The 26,774-nt window shown below is 40.6% G+C and overlaps 2 protein-coding genes across 2 annotated transcripts; one reads left to right on the top strand and one right to left on the bottom strand.

Annotated features, from left to right (window-relative positions):
• Positions 1–5,542: 5,542 nt before the first annotated feature.
• Positions 5,543–8,730, bottom strand: srek1ip1 (SREK1-interacting protein 1). Its single transcript, XM_031859701.1, has 5 exons — positions 8,618–8,730; positions 7,990–8,037; positions 7,639–7,788; positions 7,302–7,380; positions 5,543–7,081 (listed from the first exon to the last, which is right to left on the bottom strand). The coding sequence occupies exons 1-5, from the start codon at positions 8,628–8,630 to the stop codon at positions 6,850–6,852; spliced, it is 522 nt and encodes a 173-aa protein (XP_031715561.1). The 5' UTR covers positions 8,631–8,730; the 3' UTR covers positions 5,543–6,849.
• Positions 8,731–17,676: 8,946 nt separating this feature from the next.
• On the top strand, positions 17,677–26,447 carry alpi.1 (alkaline phosphatase, intestinal, tandem duplicate 1). The gene is given in 11 exon segments (XM_031859665.1): positions 17,677–17,753; positions 18,339–18,467; positions 20,852–20,967; positions 21,993–22,167; positions 23,320–23,492; positions 23,758–23,892; positions 23,980–24,049; positions 24,159–24,293; positions 24,552–24,743; positions 25,017–25,133; positions 25,998–26,447. Coding segments are annotated over 11 exon segments (1,530 nt in total). The 5' UTR covers positions 17,677–17,740; the 3' UTR covers positions 26,273–26,447.
• Positions 26,448–26,774: the final 327 nt, after the last annotated feature.

The following is a 26,774-nucleotide window of genomic DNA, read 5'->3' as shown; positions in this document are numbered from 1 at the left end:
AGCTTTCTCTGTGTGAACCGCAGGGATATTCCAACAGAGCTGCTCTCTGTGATATTGCTAAGAGAAAAAAGGGATTATCCCAGAAAGTGCCAATTAATTGCCAAAATATTAAACTGCATTGATGTTTAGAATTTAAAGCTAAGCTCATCACAGGCCAGAATGAATAATTGATCCTTTGAATAACATGTTAGCAAGCAACCGCACGTTAAACACACCCACACAGGACTTACTTTTCTCCCACTGCCTAATAGGTGTTTCTCCTCCTCCTTCCTTTGACATCTCCTCTTTTTCTCTTTTCCAATCTTACAAACACATACACTCAGAGACAATCTCGACAATTACAGACGTCTGCTCATTTTGCCTTGGGAACTTTTGGCAGTTTACGGGCAAGATACTTTGGAAGAAACAATTTAGGTCATGAAAGAGCAGATCGTAAAACGCTCCCCCACGTAGTGTAGACATAGCAAGGCCCATACCTTGAGGTAAATGGTCATATCTTTTTCCATTTATGAATATTGCTCTTCAGCAACAGTAATGGCATGATTTTGTATCATTGAGTGCGAGGTAGACTTGGCAAAAGGAAAAAAGAGATCATTACTGAACATTATGTATAATTCTTTCTCATGATGGCTTTCCTCTTCCATTGATAGAGCAAACATCATCTGAGCTAAAAAAATCAAAAAAAATAAACTGGGGGAATCAATGATAATTGCTTCTCAGAGGCTGAATGTTGGATTTGAACATCTAACACCACCAGAGGGCCCTCTTCTGGGGACGGGAATTTAAAAGAGAAAGTTCCAACATCTCACTTTGCTTTTACCCAAATGTGGTCCCTCATCTTCCTTAAATATATTTTCTTTTTGTCAACTCAGGGTTGAGGTACAACTCAACATTACTCACTCCATCTTCACACAGTATAGGTGCAGCGGTAGTGTAAAATGTCCACTGTCAAGATGACAAAGAGGAGATACATTCTGACTATAGGGTTTCTGGTTTATATCCCTGACAATTTTAATTACATTTTAATTTTAAATTTAAAAAAAAGTTATACTACAGTTAATACTAAACTAGGACTAAACACCTACGACATCACTTGAAGCAACCAACAGACTGTGAAAACATTTGTTAACATCTGTCAAAAAAAGTGATGACATCTGTGCCATTTTTCTGTCTTATTTAAAGTTTTCCATCAAAAGAAAAAAAAATGAGAGCCAAGGCGAATGACAAAAAACAACAATCTCCATCATGTTCAAGCCATCATGCCCCGCTGGCCCTGTTTGATGTCTCTTTTAAACAAAGGGACAGAAACCCCCCACAGAACAGAACAAAGGCACACAACTTTCCATATAAATGTGGAATGGAAAGAACATTAAACCTAAGAGTGAGCAGATGTGCCCCGGCACAGAGATGACACCATGTCGTTCATCTTTCAAAAAGCCACATGTGTCTGATGTTGGGGACATGTAACAAAGTCTATCGTCATTTGAGGAGCAGAGAGGAAAGACTGTGGTGCTGAAGCTGTTGGGTGGGTGGTAATATATATATGTGTATATATATATATATATATATATATATATATATCTTTTTTTTCTTTCTGCTGGTACGTTGTCAGCAGTGCCACTCCTGCCACCTTCTGGACCTCAGTGGGACGGATGGATTGGGTCAGAAAAGGAGGATGAAGTCTATGCGAATTCAATAGTCATATTATGGTCATGTAAATATTTTTGCACAACAATATGAGGAAATAAAGCAACCTCTGCATTGTTTTCAACCATTTGTCATGATGATCACCGAATACATACTTTAAGAAAGAAGTCTGAACTCAACAGAAAGATCCATCCCCTTTTATGTGGAGCTAAAAACAAGTAATTAAATAAAACAAATGGAATACTAAGCCCCCAAGTGTATTTTTAAGCATGAATATACCAATAAATGTAGACATCAAGATCATTTACATCACTGTTCACGCTTGCCAAAGATAATTGAGATAAAATCATATACTGTAGGCTAAAGTACTTCCTCCAGCTATCAAAAAAGGTTGGGTCTTACAGGGCAAGAGATTCCCAATATCATTAAGACTAATCTGGAAAATGATGGTTAAATAAAATGATATAGAAATGAAACAGTAAGTGGAAAAGCATCAGAGGGATTTATGACTTACAGTTCCGAGGCCTACACATCCTGGGTTCTGGCTGACCCATATTCCAGAGCCAGGAAACTTGTCCTCACCGCCACCACCTCCATAGGCAGCCCGGTCCAACACAGGTTAGCCGTAAATGACCTACTTATCGTGATCCAATGCGACCCTGTGCTAATTCCCTGGTGAAAGCCACCCAGTCAGTGCAGCGATGCCTCAAAACCTCAAGGTTTATATGAACAAGCTCCACTCTGAATGGGAACCCAGGAACTAGGCCGGTAATAACAGACCTCAAGAAAAAAGGTTTTGACCAAAGAAAGAGCGGCGAAGAGAGACTCACCCCATTCACCCTCTCGTTTTCTCTCCCAGCAGGTTTTGGGAGAATGTCGAACATGCTTCCTGTAAAGCGATGTAGTATTTGATACAGCCTCCGTTTTTCGATGACTGGGGTCATGTAGCCTGCTGTCTATTTATCCTAGAAGTCATTTACTACATTACGCCTGCTTTTGGGGCCAGGAGAGGAAGAGAAGAACGAAATCTAAGATGCAGGAACTAAATTGATAGCAAATGTATAGTCTCCAACTTGCCCCTTGGCCCTAATGCATTTTTAAAGGGCTCAGCTCACCGTGCTCCAAGATGCGGGGACGGCTTGCCTCTGAAATAATATTTCAACAGTGGTTACAGACGCAAAACCGGCGCCATCTCTCAGCTTGGGTTGTTCCCACCAAAGTGCAGCATAAGGGATTTTCATTTTATTTCTGGGAAGATGTTATGCTTTGCTGTGTATAGTGGTGGTGGTGGCCTTAAGGTTAAGAGAAGCAGGCTCAGGACCAAAAGGTTGCAGGTTTTAATTCCCAGGCCCAATGATCTCTGTCCTCCTTCCACAGCTATACCACTGAGGTGCCTTTGAGCCAAGCATTTAACTGTATGTGGAGCTGTGCACTGGCTTCAGCAGGAGACTGTGGTTGTATTGGGCCGCTCCCAGGTTGGATGAATGTAAGTGTGTGAATGTGAAGCAGGGCGTTGCTGGAAAAAAAAGAGCATGTGTGCTCAAATCCCCAAGAAAGGTTAAAAACAGACACCAGCACAGAGGCTACCAGGCCGCCCACACAAGCTACTAAAGTTGTATAAACAAATTGAAAAACACACCTAATGCTAACGAGAGATCATTTGCCCCGATGGGGTTATTCTGGTCAGCGATTGTGCAGAAAAGTTTGAGATGAAAGCCTCAGGGATGTTTACATGGAGGCTGAATCGCCGTTCCACTGCAGCTAAACTCTCTAAAAGATCACTCTGACCATCTCATTTTCATTTAAATGGCTCAGTGGAGTCCCATTCGCTTGCTGCTTTCCTACAGCCCAACAGGCTCAATAAAAGCAAATGAGCTGATGAAAACAGGCAAAACCTAGTTGTTGTCTTATACAAACAGCATATGGTTTGCTCAGTGTGGCTGCACATGGCAGCACTCCTTCAACTTCATTTGTTCCTCTGTATCGAGTTGTCCTCTTACCATCTGGACAATTATGAATTTTCCCTCTCTCCAAGTTTCTTTTGTCAAGACTTTACTATTGCCTTCATTAGTAAGCATATGCACAGGAGGCGTATACTGTTAGTTCAGAATGAAAACATTGAATGCTTATACATTTATGCTGGCAATAAATGTGTAATTTACAAAGTTTTTTTTCGATGCATTAGTACTCAATCATTTTATTTGAGAATCTTCTTTGAAGCTTTGCACTCATTACTGTGGATGGGGGACATAAAATCTACATAACATATGTCATGAGACACAAGCTTCAGATATTTTTAACATGTTTTTCCAAATTCAATGAATACCCCTCTGGTGAATTTTTAACCTCCTACATGTCTTTAAAAAGGGCGGTTGCCAACAAGTAGCAAAATGAGACTACACAATGTCATCACGCCGACTAGTAGTGTAGTTCTTACATTTTGGTTTCTGTACGGATTAAACAAAAGAGATATAACAAGTTAATTAGTGAGCTGTAAAGATGCTGGTAGGTGGATTTGTTACTTTTGGACAAAGCAAGGCTCACTGTTTCCACCTGTTTTCAATGTGTTGCTAAGCTAAACCAACTATCTTCTTAAAATGTTGAACTATTCCTTAAAAGAGGCTTGAGTGCCTGTAGATGGCACTATTCATACTCAGCTGAGAAGGAGCCGAGTGTTGCTTTTTGAGATCCTCACCTAAACAAACAATTTCCTGCGAGGACTTTTCTTCACAGGAAATTGACCAGACACTGAGAACATGGGACATCAGACATCACGTATTCCGTATTCCCAGAATTTGTATTGACTTCTCGACTGTCTCAGTTGTCAGTAGCAGCTGAATGTTAATGTCCTGTCATAATGCGGGGCTTTGATCAGCAGCCATGCATGTAGCTGTTCGGGATGTTGCAGATGTTTCAAAGAAGTGAAATTAATGGTGCTATTATAAACATCTGTCACACAGCCCAGATCGGCCAAAACAAGTGCTTCCAAAGATCCTAGTTTTGTAATGTCTGTAATGCTATGTGGCTCTTAGTGCAGTTTCATGTCTTAGCGGGGGAGTGAAAGCCTACTGACAACATGGAGGTAGTGGGATGGAAGCAATAATGCATGTACACCAATAACTCATGATGGTTTGCTGCACCTGCCTGTGGGCCATGGTGCCTCAGCGCATAGACACATGCCTGAGCAGTCTGATAACCGTGTGTACACTGTAGGTGCAATGAATGGCCCTTTGAATTAACGTAAAAGGTTGTTTATGAAATTTGCAGACACTGTTGTGAATCTTAAAATGATTGTGTTTTTGATACGTTTCTGTGTGTGTCTGTGTTAGCATGTGAACGTGGATTGGATCTCCCTATGAGTACGTGATCGACTTCCCCTCCAAACATTTACAGTTTGACACATGTGCCTCTGCAATTAAGAAGTTGAGCCAAAGAGTATTGTTACCCAGCAGCTTCTGTCTATTCGTGATTATTTGGCAAATTAAACAAGTGTCAGAAAGTTCAGTAACACTCCTATAAATCTGTCTGTCTTTCACCATTGCACATTATCAGTAGAGATGATGGCAGCTTGAATGGATTCAGCTCAGTCCCTGACCACTCACACACCATGACCACTAGATGGAGTAAAGATAGATACTCCAAGTCTACAGTAGATGTAGGCTTGTATGTCATTATTATGGGGTTTTATCATTTACAATTATTCTTTTAGATTACATAATAAAGGTAAATTTACATAAATAAATGTAAATATTACTATTATATATATTTTTTTTCCATCCCCTTCCTGCTTTTCACCGTTTTTCTCAGTGGATTTTCTAATTTAATTTCCTTTTTTTTGTCTATTCATGAAGAATATGTATGTAAAAAAAATCATGTTAAAAAGGAGGGACTCAAATATAAGTACCTGATGCAAAGCAGTTGCATGTCAAGCAACATTTTAATGGTTTATACAATATAGTGAACTTTCTTGTTACTGTGCTTCACACCTAAATACAGACTCTCACCAGAAATATTAAGTATTAACATGTTATTCCACAGAATATGTGGCATGTGTGCCATTGAATGACTATAATAGTCATATTGTAAATTGATTATTGAACAAAATGTTTGCTTAGGATACAAACATCGCACTTTGGATTTGTGTTTGACACTTGAAACATACAGATTAAATATTTTCTTTTTGTTGATGTATATTTGCCTCAGCCACACATTTCCTTTTCATCTTTAATACTCAGAAAGGTGTTTGAGATCACTGTCCTTCATCTCACATTCAAGGTATTTTGCTGCCCTCTACAGGAAAAAAAGAATTCTAGAGACAGAGATACAAATATATATATTTTACTACAATAAAAGTACACTTATGGGGAGGACCAAAGATGACAGACCGAAGCAATAGTACATTGTGCATAGGAAATAAACAAAGCTGTATCAAAAAAATCTGTTAATGATTTTTAAATAATACGCACAATATTTTTGGAATGAACTTTTGAAATGACCAGATGGTTTTCAACAAGGTGTGGGTGGTTAAATGATAACCTTTCTTTGACAATAATCACATTAGTAGCAACCACACAGTCTCACAGGTACGTCCAGGAGTTTCATTGTACATAAAGTCATCCTAGAAAAAGTACAACATAAACATTTAGGCAATTATAAACTAAGAGAAGACCAGTTAGCAGCAGTTGAACTACTGGCTGACACGTCAGCACTGATAAAAAAATACGCCACTGAGTATTGGTGATCGTTATCCTTGGCCATTCGTATCTTGTCAAATCAGGTTTGTGATTCACTTTTGACCCCTTTAAAATATTTTTGGGTCAAAAAAAGAAAAAAAAAAAAAAAAGGCATTAAAGCAGGAAAACGTATAAAAGAGCAACAACTACAGGACAGCATCCAGAAACGTATTACTAAAGACATGTATGATGAGTGTACCATGTGTCACTTAAAGATTCCTCTGCACGCAGCAAAGAAACACGATAACAGAACATGTTCCCTGGCTTCCTACATGTTTTACAAAATTCTTCAGAGCATCCCAAAATCATTTTTTTTCCACTGACATGATGGCATAAAACATATAGTACGCTCTACGGTATTTTTGGACTAATTAATCATTTAAATCCTTGATGAAGTGGAAGATGAGGCGCCTTATTCACGCAGTTTGACGGAGAATAAACCTGTTGGACCTCCGGACACTGTACAGTCTCAGTCACTGTCTGAGGAGTCACTAGAGCCGGAAGAAGCAGAAGAGGATTCTTGTTTCTTCTTCTTCTGACTCTTCTTCTGATGCTTCCCATGTTCCTTTTTGGTCTTTTTGCTTTTCTTCTTCCGGCTTTTCACTTTCTTTTTCTTCCCCCTCTCCTCCTCGTCAGATGAGGAGCAGGAACTGCTGCGTTTCTTTTTTTTCTTTGTAGTCTCATCACTCGACGAGTTAGATCTGGAGAACAGAATTTAAAAAAAAACATTAATATCACTTGAAGAAAAAAAAAAAAAAGGTCAAAATATGTAAATTGGCCAATAAAAGGCAAACACATCTCAACATCAGCTTCAAAGTCTGATCATCTGGTCTGGGACATTAACCAACAAAGCATAAACGTATAAAACAGTGATGTGTTGGGTCGGTGTGGATTGAAGAACTAGGTAGGAAAAACAGTTACCTCTTTCTTGACTTTCTGTCACTGCTCTTCTTCTGTTTGTGTCTCCCTTTCCTACCATCATTTTCATCATTATGGGAACCTGCACAGATTTGAAGACAGAACAGTCAAGGCACTTTTTACTGGAATAATAGCTGCTCATGACATACAAATGAAAGTAACATCTTTAAAATCTGAAAAAGTATGTCTAATAGTAGCAACATTGAGATTTCAACCACTTCCTCTTCTGGGACTACTGCTGCATCAAAATCACATTTTCCTCCTTAATAATCTTCAGCTGGTCTTTGATTATATCACAGAGTGTTTTAAAAAAACAAACACAAGAGGGTCATCATTGTACCTCTACTTCGCCCCAGCTTCTCAATGACTTTAGCTGCAGGTACATCGTCTTCGTCACTTTCCTCACTGCTGGTGCTGCTTACATCCAGAACAATGTCTTTCTGGGGGTCAACTCGGACAAAGTTCCGGCACTCAAAGGTCAAGTGGCCCGCTGGGGAAAAAAGTAATCCAAAAAGGTCCAAGAGAGCATGGATGAACAACCAGAAACACTTTTATAGTCTACATTCAAGTATTATAACCCTTCCAGCTGCAGAGTCCAACCGACCAAACAGACCCAAGACTAACAACACATACACATTGAAACATCCTCCTTTAGTAAGCGATGGAACTAGTGTGTCAAAGCTTTACTTACGATATCCACATTTCTTGCACCCAGCTCTGATGTTGTCCTTATTAGGACCTGTGAGACGATAAGAAACAAACGTGTGTTTAGTGTTTGAAGTAACGTTATTTAAGAGCTCGTATACATACACACATTAAAAAGACTATTAGGTCATTGTGTAGTTACACTAGCTAACTTGCACGGAGCTAAATACCCGGTTCTGTATGTTGGGCTCTACAGACCATGTCTGGAGTTTTGCGCAATACCTGTAAGTGCAACAACAGATTCAAGCTTTCCACAATGAGTAGCTACATTTCTTTCTGTTTTTACGTCGCAAACTGCTAACTCACTGCTTATTAATTGCTGTGTCGTTAGCTATATTAACGCACTATATGTAGACATGTATGAAGACATGAACACAGGGACGTTACAGTCTCTTTTCCATGTGGAATAGTGTATTGTGTGGGGTCAAAGATAACTTTACCGTTTAAAGGTAACTATTAAACGTTTGTTTGGGTCTGTGACGTACGTTGAGTGAACACGTGAGGCTAACGTGAAGGTTAGCGCCACTTTGTTGAACCATAACATTACTCTGTGTGCCATTACACTTCCAGAGTGAACTACATTCATCATAAATCACATAAAATGTCATACCGACCTGGGGCAGCCATTAAGCTCTCCACGATGAAGCCGTAAAGGTGATCGTTATTAGAGCGCGAATCAACCAGGATTTCCACGAGTCTTCACTCAAAATAACGTCGGCCGGAAACATTTGTTGAACAAACTACTGGTTCCGTCTTCTTCTTTTCTCCGTTCATTTGGCGGCTTGCAAACTAAATTCTTGTCGCATTGTCGCCACCGACTGGACTGGAGTGTGGAGTGCAATGGTTTGCACTGGTTTGAAGGATCTGCTCCTACTAGCAGTCTCGCAAGACCAAGCTTTAATAAAGCCAGCAGCGTTAAAGAGCTGAAAAACATCGCGAAACAATTTGATCAAACAAACTAAGCCTGAAACACACTGTTTTGAATCGCTGAGGAAGAGTAGATGTAAAGAGACACAATTCTCTATTCTCTCTTATGTTCATACTTGTATGAATTATGAATAGGCTACTATCTGAAAAGTGTAAGGGGCTTTAGCTATTACTTGTATGTTCAATGTTCACATGTTTATTTGTTGGTATCAAGGCTTAGCCTGCAGTAAGGTGGACAATAGTCAAATTAAATGTTAAATCAAATTAGAAAATGTCAATGCAATATATAAACGATGTAGGCCATTTGTGCAAGCATTGTTTAAGACACAATTAAAAATGCAATTTTGTAATCATTTTGAAAATGAAAATGACAGCATTTGACATCAAACTCTGCGTCAAGTTATTCCATCTCAATAAAATGCTAAGAATTTTTCAGAAACAATATTGTGCATATATTCTGAATTATTGTCAACAAGAAAACACACAAATTCATGATTTTGCATCTGTATTTCATACCTTTTGACTGTGTAGATGAATATGTCTCAAATGTATATGGTCACAGAGAATAGACTGGGCCTTTAAGGAGGGCCTTATTGGTAGCTGCTGACAAGCTGGTTCACTTGTATACATTTTTGTGCATATCATAAAAAGCTCTATTAAATAGATAAGACTGTGGTAAAACATTCCTCAGTTGCTATGTTGCTGCTATTTTTTTTTCATCCTGACCCTCACTTCTACAATATCTGTCTTCCATTTTGCCCTCCGTTAAAGTTCAACTTGATTTTTCTTTTAAGCAAAGGAAGGAGAGTTGTATTTGTGTAAATGTAATGCCAGTGAATCGACAGTAAAAAATGAATTTCTCTGTATTTGACATGCTGGAACATCTTTTATCTTGTACCTAAAGGTTTGCTTTACACCCTCTAAACATCATTAATGGCAAAATTCGCACTGCATTCAATGTGTTGGACGGGACTCCCCGGCTCAGCCGTGGCCATGTGGAGAGCTGTGCGAAAAATAAATGCTCTGAATTTCGTATTTAGCACCTTTAATGTTGACTCTTCCTCTTTGTCTCTGCAGCCTTTGTGAGTCACTAAACAACTGAAAGAGAATTTTTATTGTTGTTGCCATAGTGCAACAAACAATATACAACTTTTACAAACTTGATTGATCGGGAAAACTGTCAAAATGAGATACGTCCATCTAGTTTCTGGGAATTATTCTTGACTGATTTGAAAGCGGTGCGGTGCCTGCAAAACATTTCCAGTAACTAGTTAAATTGTTGGAGAAGCCTGACAGACGGACATGCTTCCTCAGGGACTAGAAGCCCTTGCTCTTAACTACTGAGAAAAGAAAGAAAGAAACATTCCTTTATTAGACCCACACTGGGGAAATTATTCTCTGCATTTGACCCATCCCTGTATATATAGGGATGGGTGGGATGCCAATTACAGGCACCCAGGGAGAAGTTAAGGGTACAGTGTCTTGCTCAGGAGCACTTCAACACAGGACACAGTGCAGCCGAGGATCGAACCAGTGACCTTTCGGTTGGCGGACAACCCTCTCTACCCAGTAAGCCACGGTCATGAGAGATGAGATGTTGTTGAACAAGAAACCCAAAATAAAAATGTTAAAAAATTCAACCAACAAAATTACAGTAATATGAAAAAGTAGGATCATGATGAAGGTGGTTTTGTATTCCTTGATTGAATTCATGAAATTCTCCAAACGAGATGAATCTTAGCCATTACACACCACGATCAACTCATAGCAAAATGGTTTTGGTAATGTGTATATGTGCAAAGTTGAACAAAAGATTGAAACAATCTGTACTCCACTGAGACACTCCACAGTCAATATAATGTAAAATGTGTTTCATTGTTTGCCACCGTTTGCTCAATTTCAGATTCATTATTCACATGTTCGTGCCACAAACACAAGTCAAAGACACAGTTCAAACAGCGGTCTCAAACAAAATACTCTGGTGGCGCCTTGAACTTGTTTCCCAGCCTGAATGTCACCAAGTTGCATGTTACCCCAACAAGCATCTGGAGAATTAGCCTTGAGGGCAGCAGGATGTTTAGGCATGAGGGACTTTTTCCGACAGAAAAAAGCCAAATGTTTTTGAGCAAAACCTTTTGTACTCACTCATCTACTGTAGATCAGTAAACATGTTTGAATCCGAAAAAAAAGCCCCCATGTATAGGATTCACAAAACAAGACTAAAAGTCTCTTTAAAGGGCTGATCACACCGAAAGGTGTTGCTACAGACACCATCGCTACAAAAACACCTTAGCAAAGCACACACAGCAACACAGCATACTGCGCCTGTGGAGCGGGGTTGTGTGCGCAAACGGTACATTTAATGGGATTAATGGGATTAACGGGATTAACGGTAAAAATGTGGTCTCTCTCTCTCTCTCAAAGACAGTAGCCAACATAAAACTTTCACAAGCATGAGATTCCCCCTTCCCTCCCACGTAGCTCTCTGACAGTTCAACAGCTAAATAGCTCGATAGCCCTACCACATCTTCCGGCGTCAAAACAGTATGGAAGTGGTTAAGTTAATTGATTTGATTGGCTTCCTGGGCCAAGTGTGTAATTGATAAAAAAGCAAAACAATGACACTTCAATGAAGATATGCCATGTACCAGCCTCTTTCAAGACCTCCAATATGATCCCCGTCCCCAAAAAACCAAAGATTACAGGACTAAATGACGACACGCTCTGACCTCTATGGTTATGAAGTCTTTTCAGTGCCTTGTCCTGTCCCACTTCAAAACCCTCACCGACCCACTCCCGGACCCCGTGCAGTTTGCCAACAGAGCCAACATGTCTGTAGACGACACAATCAACATGGCCCACCACTTCATCCTCCAGCATCTGGACTCCTCAGGAACCTACGCCAGGATCCAGTTTGTAGACTTCAGCCCTGCCTTCAACACCATTATCCCGTCTCTGATGCAGGACAAGCTCTGGAGATGGTTGTGGATTTCCAGAAGAACCCTGTGTGACTCCCTGGTTGCCACTGTGAAGTCCTTCTGCTTCATAGAGATCTGGAGAAAACATCAGGGGTTCGCCAAAGGTATTAGGCCTCATCCTCTGGGGACCTTTCTGGGACCACCAGGTGTGTAATGGGTGATGAGAGCATCAGATAAAGACTGAACAGATAAAAAACATATAAAAAAAAGCAAACATATGCTGGGACATCTATGTTGCCTCTTCACTGAACATTTCTGTTGTAATTTTCTAGCTTACTTATCTGTGTAATTATACATTTCTCTACAGTACATGCAGTTCCCTGGGTGGTCCAGTGTGTTTCTCAGGACATTTCAACCCCATGCCTTATTGGTAATCCATGCATGAGTGTGTGACCTGAATGCCTAAATTGTATATGTAAATGTATACCACCACACCAGCTGAATGAAAGAAGCCGTCCATCTCACAGCAGTTCTCCTTACGCTACTAACAGGCTCTGTCTGGTCAGCACCTGGCGGACACCGAAGACGCTGTGGAGGATGTTTTTGGACAGAGGCCTGCCTAGCAAAATAAACCTAAGTCTGACCTCAAGCGCCAGTCGTGGAGTCTCCCGACCTCACCACCTTACACAATGTTCCTCCCATAAGCATGGGCATCATGCCTGGGTGGCCATGTAGGAAAAGGGAAGTCTCTTTGGCATCATTTCAGAGGGGAAAACAAAAGCTGTGAGGAAGAAGAGCAAGACTCTGATTTCATGATGTTTCACCACACTGATTGGGCTCCCTGTTTTATTCAAATTCATCTTATTGGCCTTCGTTTAATTTGACTCAAAATAAAAAATCTTTTTGCACATTGTTCTTCGTTAACTGCAAGGTTATTTTTTGTGTTTCTGCCTGGTCTCGTCCAAGGTCTTGCGAGGTTAGGCAAATAGCAGCTGGAATTGATTTGTTTTGAATGATACGTCTGTATGCTGTCGGAGTGTGCTTGCTCTCCCTCACCTCCTCTGTCCTCCCATCTCAGTTCTTCCCTCCAGGCTCTCACTTTCTCCCTCCTCAAATCTTTCTGTGCATGTTTGATGGCTTCTGTAATGAGGGCTCTTTGATGTGGAGGAGATCTAGGGTAAGCAGAGTGTCTAGTTGAGTGGGAGGCGAGGAATGCGGGGCAGGTACACCACGATTGTGTGTGTTGATTAAAACAATTGTTTCTTGAATACAAATGCATCTCACTGGATTTCTATGGTTTCTGTCTTCCCACACAATCCTGGTTTTCAGTCAACATTTAGCTCATTAGTGCAAGTTTATTTTCATATGCCTGTTTTTGTAATGTATAACATCTACACATTTGTTTATTTCCCTGCATTCCTTAAACCCCTTCGTCCCACTTTGACTCCTCTGAAACCAATTCAAACATTGCCTGCAGCAAACTACAAAGCCCTAACAAACCTGTGTGAGCTGCTGACTGACATGTGTCCACAAAGGACCAAGAGAGAAAAGCACTTTGATGCGATGCATTGTGGAGGAAAGAGATGGACAGCGTGGGGAGGGAAATGGGCCTGCTCTCTGATTTGATGGATATTTCTGACGCAAACATGGGAAAAAGGTGAGTGCTGCTGTTGGTGCAGATATATGTGTGTCCAATAAGTGAGTTTATCCCTCCTCCTCTGCCTCTGCCTCAAACAAAAGATGCAAGCCACGGCTACAAAATGGTGGAAGGAAAACAACTTTTCTTTTTCTGGATACCTTGGAGGTGAGAAACTCATATATAAGAAGCAGAGTGTAATCACTAGGCATTTGGAGTCCCAAGAAAACAGGAGAAGCAGAAGAGGAGCAAGAACAGCAAAGTGGGGAGAACTACAACTGCTTTAAGTCTGATAGCTGAAGAGGTTTTAAGGCTCAGAGGCAAGATGATAGTGTTCATAATCTTACTTCTCCTCACTGGATGTGGCCGCGCAGGTGAGTCAGAATGTTTTATTTGTGATGTTGCTAAGAGAGTGAGAAAGCGGGCAAAGGTTAGCAAACCAACAACCATGAGCAAATATTTGATGTGGTCTCTGTGTAGCCATGAAAGCATTTCTTCATGACATAATGTCAAATGCAATATATTCTTCAATGCACACAGTAAAAACTGGGGCTAAAAGCCTGGATATTAGTTTGCTGCAAATTACTTTTTTCCACGTCATAACTTTCATGTCTGAAGTCAGACATAACAAACCATAGACACATCACACAGAGGCAGGCAGGCATGTTTGCATTCGCACGCACGCACGCACACACATACACACACACACGTGCATGTCTCATTCACATGCAGACTTTTCTTTTATTCTCTCATGCTCACATGTTCTCTGCTTCTTGTTAAGCAAGTATTTTTCATTTACTTTCACACTATTTCACACATCGAACGCATGCACAAAAACACACACACACAAACACACACACAAACACACACACACACTCTGCATATTTCCTTTATGAGTCCAATTAAAAACTAAAAGGGGCAACTCCTCAAAGCTGTCAGATGTTTGATGTTGAGGTAGCAATCTCTTGCCTTTGCTGCTGTGAGCCGTCTTGAGTTGGGACATGAGCACCTCTGTACGTCACTTGTAATTGTTCCCCAATTGAGTTGCGTGTCAGCAGTAAAACCTTTTATGACTGGCCGTCCAACTGTTCTGAGATGGGATCTCAATCACCAGTGCTTCACATAAAAAGGGGTTACATCATTTATGATACCTCTTAAAATTGAATTATTTACTTTGTTCCACCAGTGCTATCTCTGTTTTTATTCTCTTTAAGTTCTGGCAGTCCATCTGTCTCCTACGTCTTTTTCTTTCCCCACTGGATGTCTGGCTCTCTCCCTTCTTTATGATACCATCTCAAGCATCTACAACTTTTTCCATCAATGTTATTAGCTCGATCTTCCCCCTCCCCCTCTATCTTTGTCATACCTAAAAAAAAAAATCCTTTTTAAAGAAATCTTTAAAAAGCCAGGGGAAAGGATTGTGTTTGTGTGGTCTGGCACCACCCACACGTATATCCTCGTTCTGACAACCTGAACCTAAACATTTCCCTCCGTGAGTTGTAATCTAGAAGCAACAATCTGGCTAACTACTGTAATTTACAGAATATATAGGTTAAAGGACCCTGCAGAGGGAAGTGAAGCAGAGGGGAGTATAGCGTTGGTAATTTACTTTTAGGAGAGTCTGACTCAGGGTCCAGATGCATGGAGCGAGGGAGTGCTTGTGTGGGTAAAAAGGTATTTGTGTAACTGTAATACAGTGTATATATCTTTACACTTTAAAAAAGGTTTGCTTTAAGTTCTTTACTTATCAATCTTACAGGGCAACCCTTGAAAGGAACTTCTTCACAAGAATTCAGGAATCCCAAAGAACTTGAATGCTCTTCCATTACAGTGTTATCAGCTGCACAAGACCAAGGATGTTGTATTTAAATGGCATCTTAAACCCTATCGTCCAACAGGACAATTAAGGATTTTTTTCTATATTTGACAATTTGGCAGGGCGTCAAGGTTACATGTTTATTTATTGCCGATTGACAGTTCATCAAGGGACACTTGGGGGTAGATTTTCAGTAAGGAACTCAAAGGCTCCAAGACATTGTAGCTGAAACCCCAAATAACTTGTAGTCAGGAGAGTTGTTCATTTTACCCTAAATGTCATATATTCTGTTCAGAAAGGGATGTGGAGTAGAACTAGGATTCAGCTTAGGCCATGCGCAGCAACTTTCACCATTTGTTTATGACTCTTTTCTCTTAAGATCTTTACAGCAAAGAAAATAATCCGTAGCACAAGGGTAGTCTCCTTCCAGTACAATATTCACCATTTGAAAATACATCTACTTCTATGAAGCAATAGATGTCAAAGATTTAAAACAAACAATATACTGTTGTAGCAACATTTCGTATAAATCTTCATTACAGATTATGATTATTCCTTACCAGGCTGGATTCTATATGTTTTGGAGATTTATGAACAGGGGCTTTTTTTTAGTCAGATACAACAGGAAATCAGATTGAACACTCCAAATGATGAAGAAAAGCCACCCTGGACAGTTTTCTCTACAATGTCAGCTCAATAGTGTCCACAAGTCACCATCTGCTGCACTATAAATATCCGTCTTTATACACTTGCTCTCTATCAGAGGGCCGGGACATTCTGAATGCATATACTGTAGATCAAGTTAGAAATATTATGTATAATCTCTGTGTATAATATCAGTGGTATGGCTTTAATTTTAGAGACTAAATGTTGGGAATCATATATTGATTCTACTACTGAAATATATATATATATAAAGTATACATTGGGATTTTAATTCTTAAACAGTTATTGTGCTTTCTAAATTCCCAGGAGTTCACTGTCTTCTCACGAGGGTTCAAGCTTGCCATATAATCAGAAAACAAAAGCTACTAAGCACCTTTCGGTGAATGGATGATCCACTCTGAGACCTAAAACAGCCACCAGGTGTTTACACTTGTCTTGCAGGAAACTAATTGCACTTTCCCAACATAAGATTGACTTTCTTTCAGGGGCAAACCCATAACAAATGGACAGACAGACATTCCTCCACAAGAGTTCCTGCTCTTGCACTTTGCCGCTGGTATTTCCAGTTCATGTGGTGTGAGCCGCATCATGTGAGGCCTCTTTACACAGATTACTGCTATGATTTTATTGCAGTCTTGATTAGGCACATGTGACTAACTGCAAACCCATGTTGGCAACGGATGAGTGGTTGGTAAAAATACAGAGGTCTTCCAGAGCTCTGAATTGTAACGAGATTCAGCCATGCAGGTTCAAGAGGCGAGACCGGTTCCTCGGGAATTTGATTCCTCTGGCCGTGTGGAACACAGTTGGCCCAACTCACTTCATTTCACACATTAACTGTTATGTTTGCGTGGAAGAGAGACATTTTCATTCTGCAGGCGGTCTCCACTACCTCACTGAAGAAAAATGCTAACCCCGCTTCACTTCCCACAGAAAAACAAGCCAAGACAACTTGGTGAGAGAGGGAACATATTGGGGTCTTTCAAATGCAAAAAATTCAGAGGGGGGAAATGGAAATATGACCATTTTCCTGACATGAAAAGCAGAGCATAACAAGACTTAATCATGATATTTCAAGAATAGCTTGCACCTCGTTCCTTTTCTTCCCTTGGACTGTTTTTTCCAGGGGATGAGGGGAAATAAATGGAAAAAGAGTTATGATTTGTGTCGTGATGGATGCCAACACAAATTGGGTAGCCATTTTTTTCGCTCTCTGTTAAAGGCTGCTACATAAAAAAGACCCATTATACATTACCACATCAAAGGACCATTCAAATTTCTATCATACACAGTTCAGAGTAGGGGAGCCAGGGAAAAGAGGGACAGCTAAATTAGAGCAACCTTTTAAGACAACAAAATGGGGGTAATGCATTTTCAGGAATCAAAGTGAGTAGAGGGGCTGTGATGGTAAAGCACTCTTGTGTGGTCCCAGCTTCTCTGTCTCTTCCTCTCTCTCTCTCTCGTCTGGCTCTTCCTCCTTCTCTCACATTTTCGCATCCCCCTTTTATGGCTCTAAGCCTATGAGCTGGCTTGGGCCCTTCCTTACTATACACCCAGTGGGGCTTTAAAAAGGCAGGGCCAGAGGTCTTAGCAGCCACACTCACTCTCTGCCTGTGCCTCTTTGGGTCTCGGTGTGCTGCGCTGAAAGCCGGCTGTGTCAACCTCTCCAGCCTCCAGGTTGCTCGGATTAGAGATGCAGACGCCACACTGCAGGACCAACAATCTCCTGCTTATCCTTCTGGGCCCCATACTGTTGGCTGTGGGCCGGGCCGCTATGGAGAGCCAAGGTGAGGAGACGACAGACTTATTATTGCTGCCTGCGGTTGGGATATTAGTAGCATTTTGTGGGCAGACAAATGGACATGCAAGCAGGTAACCTCAACCTGGGAAAGGGCGAGTGTGTGAGGACAGACTTTTGCTTGAGAACTTTAACTGCGTTGCACTGTGTCAGTGTAGGTGCACAAAAGCGTGTGTTACTATATTTTTGTCTATACCTGTTTATGTAAAATGTGGGGTTGGCTGTTTGTCTTTCTGTTGTTTTTTCATCTGTGGCAGGAGGAATTTTCCTGTTTGACCTCCTTCACTGTGACTCTCAGTGGGCATGAATGGACACCAACCAAAGTGTCTTCTTTGCTTTTTTTGAGAAACCTCTTGTAACCCAAGGCTAAATATAATTCTAATTATCAGAAGAAGACAGAGAGAGATGCATGAGTGTGCAGGCACCCACAGAAACACTTGAAGCTTTTATGTACTGGAGCTTTACAATTCCACGCATGTACGGACCACGATGCAAAATCTCTGAGATTCCCTCCTATGCATCCACAATCCCCACATACCTATCTCATTCCCCATTTATGTGTGTTTCCACATAGCAGCACTGTATGAACGTGAGAGAGAACCAGCCTATTGGGATGCTCAGGCCAGGGCAACACTGGATGCTGCGCTGAGACTCTGCCCTCGGGAGCACCAGGCCAAGAACCTCATCCTGTTCCTCGGCGATGGTAGGTCATGCTATCATTATGAAATCTATTCCAGCAAACATTCAACACTGACTTGACTGTGATATAAGTTTGAAAAGGCTACTTCCAGCCTCAATGACAAATACAGCTCAATATTCAATGCAAGACAGTGCTAGACAAGTGTGGTCAGTGTTTACTGTGCTCAGAATGAATAGAGGGAAAGCCGTTTGGACAGCAGACTGTGAGTGACTGGTAGTGCAGGTGTGTGTCTATATATGGGAAAGCTGATAGTAAAACTTTGGACAGCTTTAGTCAATTGTTCAAATGCTTAAAATCGATTACGTTTATGTAGACTTGACCACAAAACGCATGGAGTTGTGTGAGTAATGGATCAAGTAGAAAGGCATTAATCTCATGTTTCCTCTCCTACCTGGTTCCTGACAAAGATTTGTCTCTTAACCAAGAAGTTTCTGATGCCTAAATTTAAAGCTTCTGTGACCACGGGCCACGGCAAGGCCCGGATTGGGTTAAAAATTTTCAGTGCACTGCACCTTTAATACCGGCTCAAACCACTAAAAAGCCTACAGATTCTATATAAGGGTACATGTGGCAGTGAATGACTTACTGAGACCAAGGATTATCCCAAGATTACGACATTTATTATAACAATTAACAGGGTATTAAAATACAGGAAGTCCATAAAATCTAATAAATTAAAAAACCATAAAAGGTATATATCTAATATACTTGGTGACACAGGTTATAATAAAATAGGGTAACTAAATGAACTAACTACCAACACAAAACCATGCAAAACAAAACCATGCAAAACAAAACTATGAATATAACTAAATTGATAACTTAAACAAAACAGCAGTGGCAGTCAACGTCTCTCCTGCCTGCTCACTGCACAACCCCCATCCGGAAAGCCTTCATGTGGAGGTGTAACCCCCAGCCAATAACAGCGTGCAGGGTGTGCAGCCCATTCAAGTTGACAAATGATCCGCTTTGTCCCGCCGCTTGATGTCTGATACCGAGGCACAAGTCCCCTATTTAGCTCGGTCAGATACCAAGCAGCCGTATTAGACGGATGAGAATAAGTTGTGACATCGCTGTGTTTTCCCTTGCTCCTCTCTCACCTCTGCTGTTTGCAGAGTATAGCTCTGTGTCTGTTTACCGAGGCACACACACACACACAAACAGAGAGGACAAGATGAAGCTTGCCCTTGGGCTGCATTTCTTTGTACTTTAAAACGTAACTGCTGTGAAATAATTAGAAATTAACATTTTATTTCTCTGGTTCACTGTTTTGTCCTTGTTAATGCTGCTTCTTCTCCTCATTCACTCTATAGCTTGCTCGACCATCGCCGCTGTCTCTCACTTGCTCGCTCATTGGGCTGAATTGAATTATGTGTGTTTACGAACAGCATCCGACAAATGTAAAATATTACACCTTTAAGGTGGCAGGAGCTGGCTGTCACCCTGAGGATCCACTCCTGTCGTGCTACAGTGTAACGTGGCATTTAGGCATTTAGTGACTGTACTGTCTACCGAAGGTACAACTACTGCCAGAAACTTTCCATCTGGATCGGATTTGATTGAAAGATTCTTCACAATAATTGTCACTGGTGTGGTATATTTACAGCTGGTGAGGCATGACGTTTTTTGTTTTTTTTTAAAGGGGAGCTGTTTAACGGAACAGAGATTTAAGAGTAAAGTTTTCTGTGAACCACTAGAATATCTGCTTTAAATCAGACCTACTTAGTCACATTTCTGGGTGGTCGAGGCTGAGTTTTCTTTGTGCATCTCTCCAGTAATGCCCAGAGCACGTTCTCGGTTTTATGACTATGATGTTGAAGGGAGAGTGCATCACTGTGACATGGGCTTCGTAAAGTATGGTTGTCAAAGTCAGGAGTGAAATACACGAGTGGACCACAGGAAGAGATAAAACAAGTCCCTTAATTGTTTTAGAAAATTAAAAGGCAAATGCTGTATGTTTCATGTAATATATGCCAGATTGTGACATGGCAGCTATACAGTATGTTCGACCAATAATGGTTTGAGCCAGCAAGAGTCGATGTTGGGCTCTGTGATGAGTTTGTTTGAAAGTGTAGTTCTAGAAAACAACCTTAAATGCCCTATCCATTAGTGGATTCAGTTGATTCCTTGACATGCTTTCATTTAGTTTGTTTAGAGAATTACTGAATATTTTTTTTCTTCAATCTGAGTCTGAGCTTTTAAAACATACACATTTTAATAAATTTGGTCTGGATTTTAAGAAATTTTCACAACAGGGCAGTATTCTGGGCACGGTGTCAGTTTCTGTAAGATCTGATTCAATATGTCAGTACACTGAGATAGTGAAGCTAAAAAGATAAATAGATGGACCCTATCAGTGACGTTGCCTGTAAATTATTGTCTCCCAGGGATGGGTGTGTCCACAGTGACGGCAGCTCGAATCCTGTGAGGTCAGATGGAGGGCGGATCAGGGGAGGAGACAATGCTCGCCATGGACACCTTCCCATATGTGGCCCTGTCAAAGGTGACCGCACAACACTGTTAACCTGTAGCTCATCAGGCATTATTCATTAACAAATTATCCAAATGTCGACTACAATACCATTTCTAATATGAAAGAGCCAGTAGGGTTTCTTCATGTAAGTTCAGCTGTTTGATGAATGATTTTTCCATTTCTTAGAAAAAAGGGTATTTTATAACTAATTCTGTGTCTATACTGTCACGATGAGTATATTTTTCAGTGCTATGTGAATTGTGTGTGTGTGAAGGCAAAGCAATTCAGAGGTCACAGAGTGCAAGGCCATAATAAAAATAATCACTTTGGCCTGTATACATGTCTTAACTAACTGTTAAAGTTTTTGGAAATGCGTATATATAAAAATACATTTATTTTTCTCATTTAAACTTATAATTGGCTAATACAAATCAAATGTTATTAAGGAGACGTCACATCACATGAAAAGCTATAATAAATGACAAATCCTAATCACAACAGGAACATGTACAGGTGTCACTGGTAAATGATGAATGTGTGTATGTTATTCAGGAGTGTATTTATGTGTCTGTGGTTCCTTGGTAAATCAGTACAGCGTGACACATGGAGAAAGAGGTAGAAAAAAAGAGTGAGTGGTTAAATGAAGAGTGGGTCAGGGGCTGTGTGGCTGTGTGTGTGTGTGTGTGTGTGTGTGTGTGTGTGTGTGTGTGTGTGTCTCCATTTTTTACATACTTTGGTCTTTTAACATGTTGCAGCTTGCCTCATATTATCCCACTCTGACTTAAATCGGTAAACCTATGGTGTTAAGGGATTTAGCTAAAAACAGCACTTAAACTGAAAATGCTGACATTGTGGTAAACAGGTTGGATTCAGCTACACGGACAAGTATAATCCCTGAATTATTGTGACTTAAGTGTAAGTGATAGTGTGACTTAGTCTGAGAATTCTGCATCGTTTGTGTTTCTGTGTTCTAACCTATATAAAAAAAAATGAATACTACTTCAAATACATGTTTATTTCCTGTCCTTTCCTTTGTTTGTGCCTCTACTCAACAGACCTACAGCGTGGACAAGCAGGTAGCAGACAGCGCCAGCACGGCTACAGCCTACCACTGTGGGGTGAAGGCCAACGCTAAAACAGTGGGGCTTAGCGCTAACGCAGTGGCCTACGAGTGTAACACCACCTTCGGTAACGAGGTCTTCTCAGTTCTCCGACGTGCTAAAGCTCAAGGTAAAGACACCTTCTGGCTTGGCTAAGTATGGTGGGTGTGCTGTGTACTCGAAAGGTCAACTGGTTTAAATTATATTCTTATCTCAAGCTATGCAGACTATATCTGCCTTCAAATAATATACGAGGAATAAAGTGTGATATTTTTTTCTATAGTCTGCATACATCTTTATACTGAAGTATTTCCAAAAAAGCCATAAAGTTTTAATTATACAAAGTTTCTAGAAGGCATCAAAGTTGAACTTGAAAGGGTTGTGCCAATAAAGCAATGTCATCCAAAGGCAACCATTTTTAAAAATTTTATTATTAATCATTGGAGCAGCAAGCATTACACAATATATCTAAGAAGCATTGATTTCCATTTTTAATTTCCGTAGAAACAAACTTACCTAGAAAACAATAAGTCATATGGTTAACTGGAACCTCTTATACCTCTTTTAGTTGGCTTCATTACATAATGTATCTGCTCTTAACCGTCTGCAGGTAATCCAAAACGCTACCGCCAGATTACTCACCAGGACAAATCGACGGTCTCACATCACCCCCATACTCCGATCTCTCCACTGGCTCCCTGTAGCATTTAGGATACACTTCAAAATTCTCACCATCACTTACAGAGCACTTCACGGTCAGGCTCCTACTTATGTAGCTGATCTACTTCACCCATATTCACCCGCCCGCACTCTCAGGTCAAACGCTCTAGGTCTTCTGTCAGTTCCACGCACACGATTTAAGACCCGTGGTGATCGAGCCTTTGAGGCAGTGGCGCCGAGGCTCTGGAATGCTCTGCCTGCTACTCTACGCCTCGCAGATTCTGTGAATACTTTTAAAAAACAGCTCAAAACCCACCTTTTTGGGCTGGCGTTTGAGTAAAAACCCATGTCCTAGACCTGCTCTTAAAATATGTTTTAATTTTTATTTTTATTTTCTCTCTGTGTATGTAATTTATTGACCCTAGGGTCACATTGTGTTTTTTATGCTTTTAAATTTCTGCTCTGTTAAGCACTTTGTGATTTTCTGTCTGTGAAAGGCACTCTATAAATACATTTTTTTTAATTTTATTATTATAACCAGGAAGGACTGCAGGACTCTGGCTACACTCATTAAGAACTAAACTGTTACACTCTGATTTCAGTGTCTCTCTGCTTTGTCCAGGTAAATCAGTTGGTGTAGTGACCACCACCCGTGTCCAGCATGCCTCCCCGGCCGCTGCTTATGCCCACTCTGTCAGCCGCAGTTGGTACAGTGACGCAGATCTTCCTTCCAGCGCCCGCCGACAGGGCTGCGTCGACATTGCAACCCAACTGGTCACCAATGTTGATATTGATGTATGTTAGAACAACGACGTTTGGTGCATTTATTTTGTTCAGAGTTTAATACTTAATCTATAAAGTATTACTGGATTCAATTCTAGCCGTATAATCAAATAAGTATTTACACATAATAATTAAGTTAAACACTTGGTAGTTTATTAAATCAACAGTTCTGTGAAAAACACTGCGCTCTATTGTTAATGCAGTATAGTTTATCAGTACAATGGCCATCATAAGCTATTAAATATAATGATCCTATTCTGCCTGGTGTCCCTTTAAGGTGATTCTCGGGGGAGGGAGGATGTACATGACACCAAAAGGAACTCCAGACCCCGAGTACCCTACCTCCAACTCTCGCAAGGGGGACCGCAAAGACAAGAGGAACCTCATTGACGTGTGGCTGAAGGCTAAACCAGTAGGATTTAAATAACATTGCTTTTGGATATTTCCATATATTTTAAGAAACGATTCAAGTGTCTACTGGTTTGATTTTCAGAACAAGAAATCACACTATGTTTGGCACAGGAAGGAGTTTGATGAGATAAATGTTAAAGCTACTGACCGGCTCATGGGTGGGTATATTAACCTCTTAAGCCCGACCACCTTACAATATCAAATTATTTCTTCTTTTGATTCTACAGTGCCTACAAAATATGATTTCCTTATTTTTGTTGGTTCCAGGTCTGTTTGAGCCAAAGGACATGCGATTCGAGGTTTTCCGGAACAGCACACGTGACCCCTCCATTGTGGAGATGACAGAGAAAGCCATACAAATCCTCAGCAAGAATCCGAAAGGATACTTCCTGTTTGTGGAAGATGAGTACTATATCAACAGTCCACTAATGCAAAATCTCATCAAGCTTGTCATGATGAGAGTATTATCAGATTTTAAGAATACAAGGTTGTCAATATAAAACCGGGAATTAATTCTGTAATTTTTTTTTTAATTTAAGGGAAAAACAACATGTAGCATAATCCAACAGGCATTTTCCTTTTAGCTTCTACTAAAATGAGTCCAGTGTAGTACTAGTGGGATGTTTTCAGGCAGGTCTAATTTTCTTGTTTTTGTGTTACGAGGGAGAATTGATCATGGCCACCATGATGGCATTGCCAAATTGGCACTGACAGAAGCTGTGATGTTTGACCGAGCCATTCACCGCGCTGCGCAGCTAACGAGGGAATCTGATACTCTCACTGTGGTCACTGCTGACCACTCCCACGTCTTCACTTTTGGCGGTAGCACACCTCGAGGGAATCCCATCTTTGGTATGGTTCAACGCAAACAATTGAACATAGTCCAGATTGAAATTAAAAATTGAAAATAGAGAAAATCATACTCAGAAACATGAGATTTACAAAGTAAAGTAAATAATTTGTATTCAGATGCAAACCCTACATCAAAAATAGCAGAATTTGAAGCTTCAGTTTTGTATTTGTCTCTTAAAGTACATGCGAGTCTGTATGCTTGTTTTACCTCTAAAACGATAATGTGACCGATGTATTATTACTCAACTTCTCTGCCATTTCTTTGTCATTCAGGCCTTGCACCAAAGAAAGCTGATGACAAAATGCCTTTCACCAGTATCCTGTATGCCAACGGCCCCGGCTATGTCCATGTAAATGGAACCAGAGGGAACATCACAATGGTGGATTACTGTAAGCACAAACTAATGTATTTCAGATGTGGCTGTCGTCTGCGCTGATGTGTGTAGAGAAAGCGTGAACTGATGTGGTTACGGTTGACTCATGCCTGTGTCTTGCTCTGGAAAGCAAAGATGACATATGATGTTCATGCCATTGCTGTCCTCTGTTCTGTTCTCAACGTAGGCCTTAACTGTACTTAACAAAAAGCTATTTGTATTTCTTTGTGGAACACTGGACGGCAATGATCCAGTTCCTCCTCCTCTTGTTCTGCACCATTCGCTTTAATCTTTGCATGAGTGTGTATACTTGAAGGTGGAAATACCACTATTCAGGGATGAAATACCTTTTAAAAACCCCAAAGTTTTTGGAACCAGTAGTTCAAAAATGCACTCTCAACCCATCTGGCATCTTAAGTAAACATGCATTTAAAAGTGAGGGACATAAAACTTTATGTATGAAGCACTGTAAAAGTCAGTATTTATATTCTGATGAAGACTATGTTAGTTAGTTATTTTGTCCACAATGTGGAATTTAAAAAAAGCCGTCATTTCATCAAAATTATTTAATAATATTCAGAGTGTTGAAAATAATTACATTGAATAAGGTAAATTACAGAAGACTTGCAAAAAACATAATTTAAAACATAACATAATTTCATTGGCAACAGCCAATAAGGTGAAAATAATCTTATAGGTACTCTCTGTGGATGATATATGACACAGTCAAAGTGAAGTTAATCTGGACAGACATCATGGTTAATTTACGGTGACATAGTCTATAACAGCATCTGTTTTGTATTAACAGTTGATGATCCAAGCAGAGAGTTGTCTAAAACAGTGTTTGGTTACATTCTACATATAACACGTTTCTTTCCAGACGATGAGGAGTACATGCAGCAGGCTGCCGTCCCATTGGATGCTGAGACGCACGGCGGGGAGGATGTGGCTATCTACGCCAAAGGCCCAATGGCTCACCTCATTCATGGGGTAAAAGAGCAGAACTACGTGGCACATGTCATGGCCTACGCTGCCTGCTTAGAGCCCTACAAGAACTGCCCTCCTCACCCCCACAGCCGCACCTCGAGCGGGTGTGTGAACACAACCCCGAGCCATCTATTTGGCCTGCTTAGCCTCCTCTGGTTACTCAGATGACCACCGAACACACACACATCAACATAAACACTTACACAAATACATTGTATGCATACAGCAATACAGACACTTGATGCACTTAACATTTATTGAGTACAAGCACACACAATCACTGTATGCACACAGGCTGGCAAGTCAGGACACAGGGATAGACAAATACAGTACTGTATGTGTTAACAGAAATACTCACATACATCGTGATCACCCAGTGTATTCCCAGTGTATTCACATGAGTTGTAACCTCAAGTGAATCCAAAATGCAGGCTTTAACATGCATGTAGTAGCTTTTATTCAAATACAAACATACAAACAGGCAGGCACTGCAGGCTAGAACATAGACAAATATGCAAACGTTCATTTTCACGAAGGTGGCTCTATAAGAAACACTTCATGCAACTTTTGTCATTGCAGAGCCAGCTGCATTTACTTCATAAGGACTATTTCAAGCCTATACTTGGAACATGACTACTAACTTGCACTAACTATTTCTTTCATTAGTTAG

This window comes from Anarrhichthys ocellatus, unplaced genomic scaffold (assembly GCF_004355925.1).
Source record: "Anarrhichthys ocellatus isolate YVR2014 unplaced genomic scaffold, GSC_Weel_1.0 scaffold22, whole genome shotgun sequence".
Lineage (NCBI taxonomy): Eukaryota > Metazoa > Chordata > Actinopteri > Perciformes > Anarhichadidae > Anarrhichthys > Anarrhichthys ocellatus.
The sequence above is the reverse complement of the archived record's forward strand: the minus strand, read 5'-3'. Positions and strand labels throughout refer to the sequence as shown.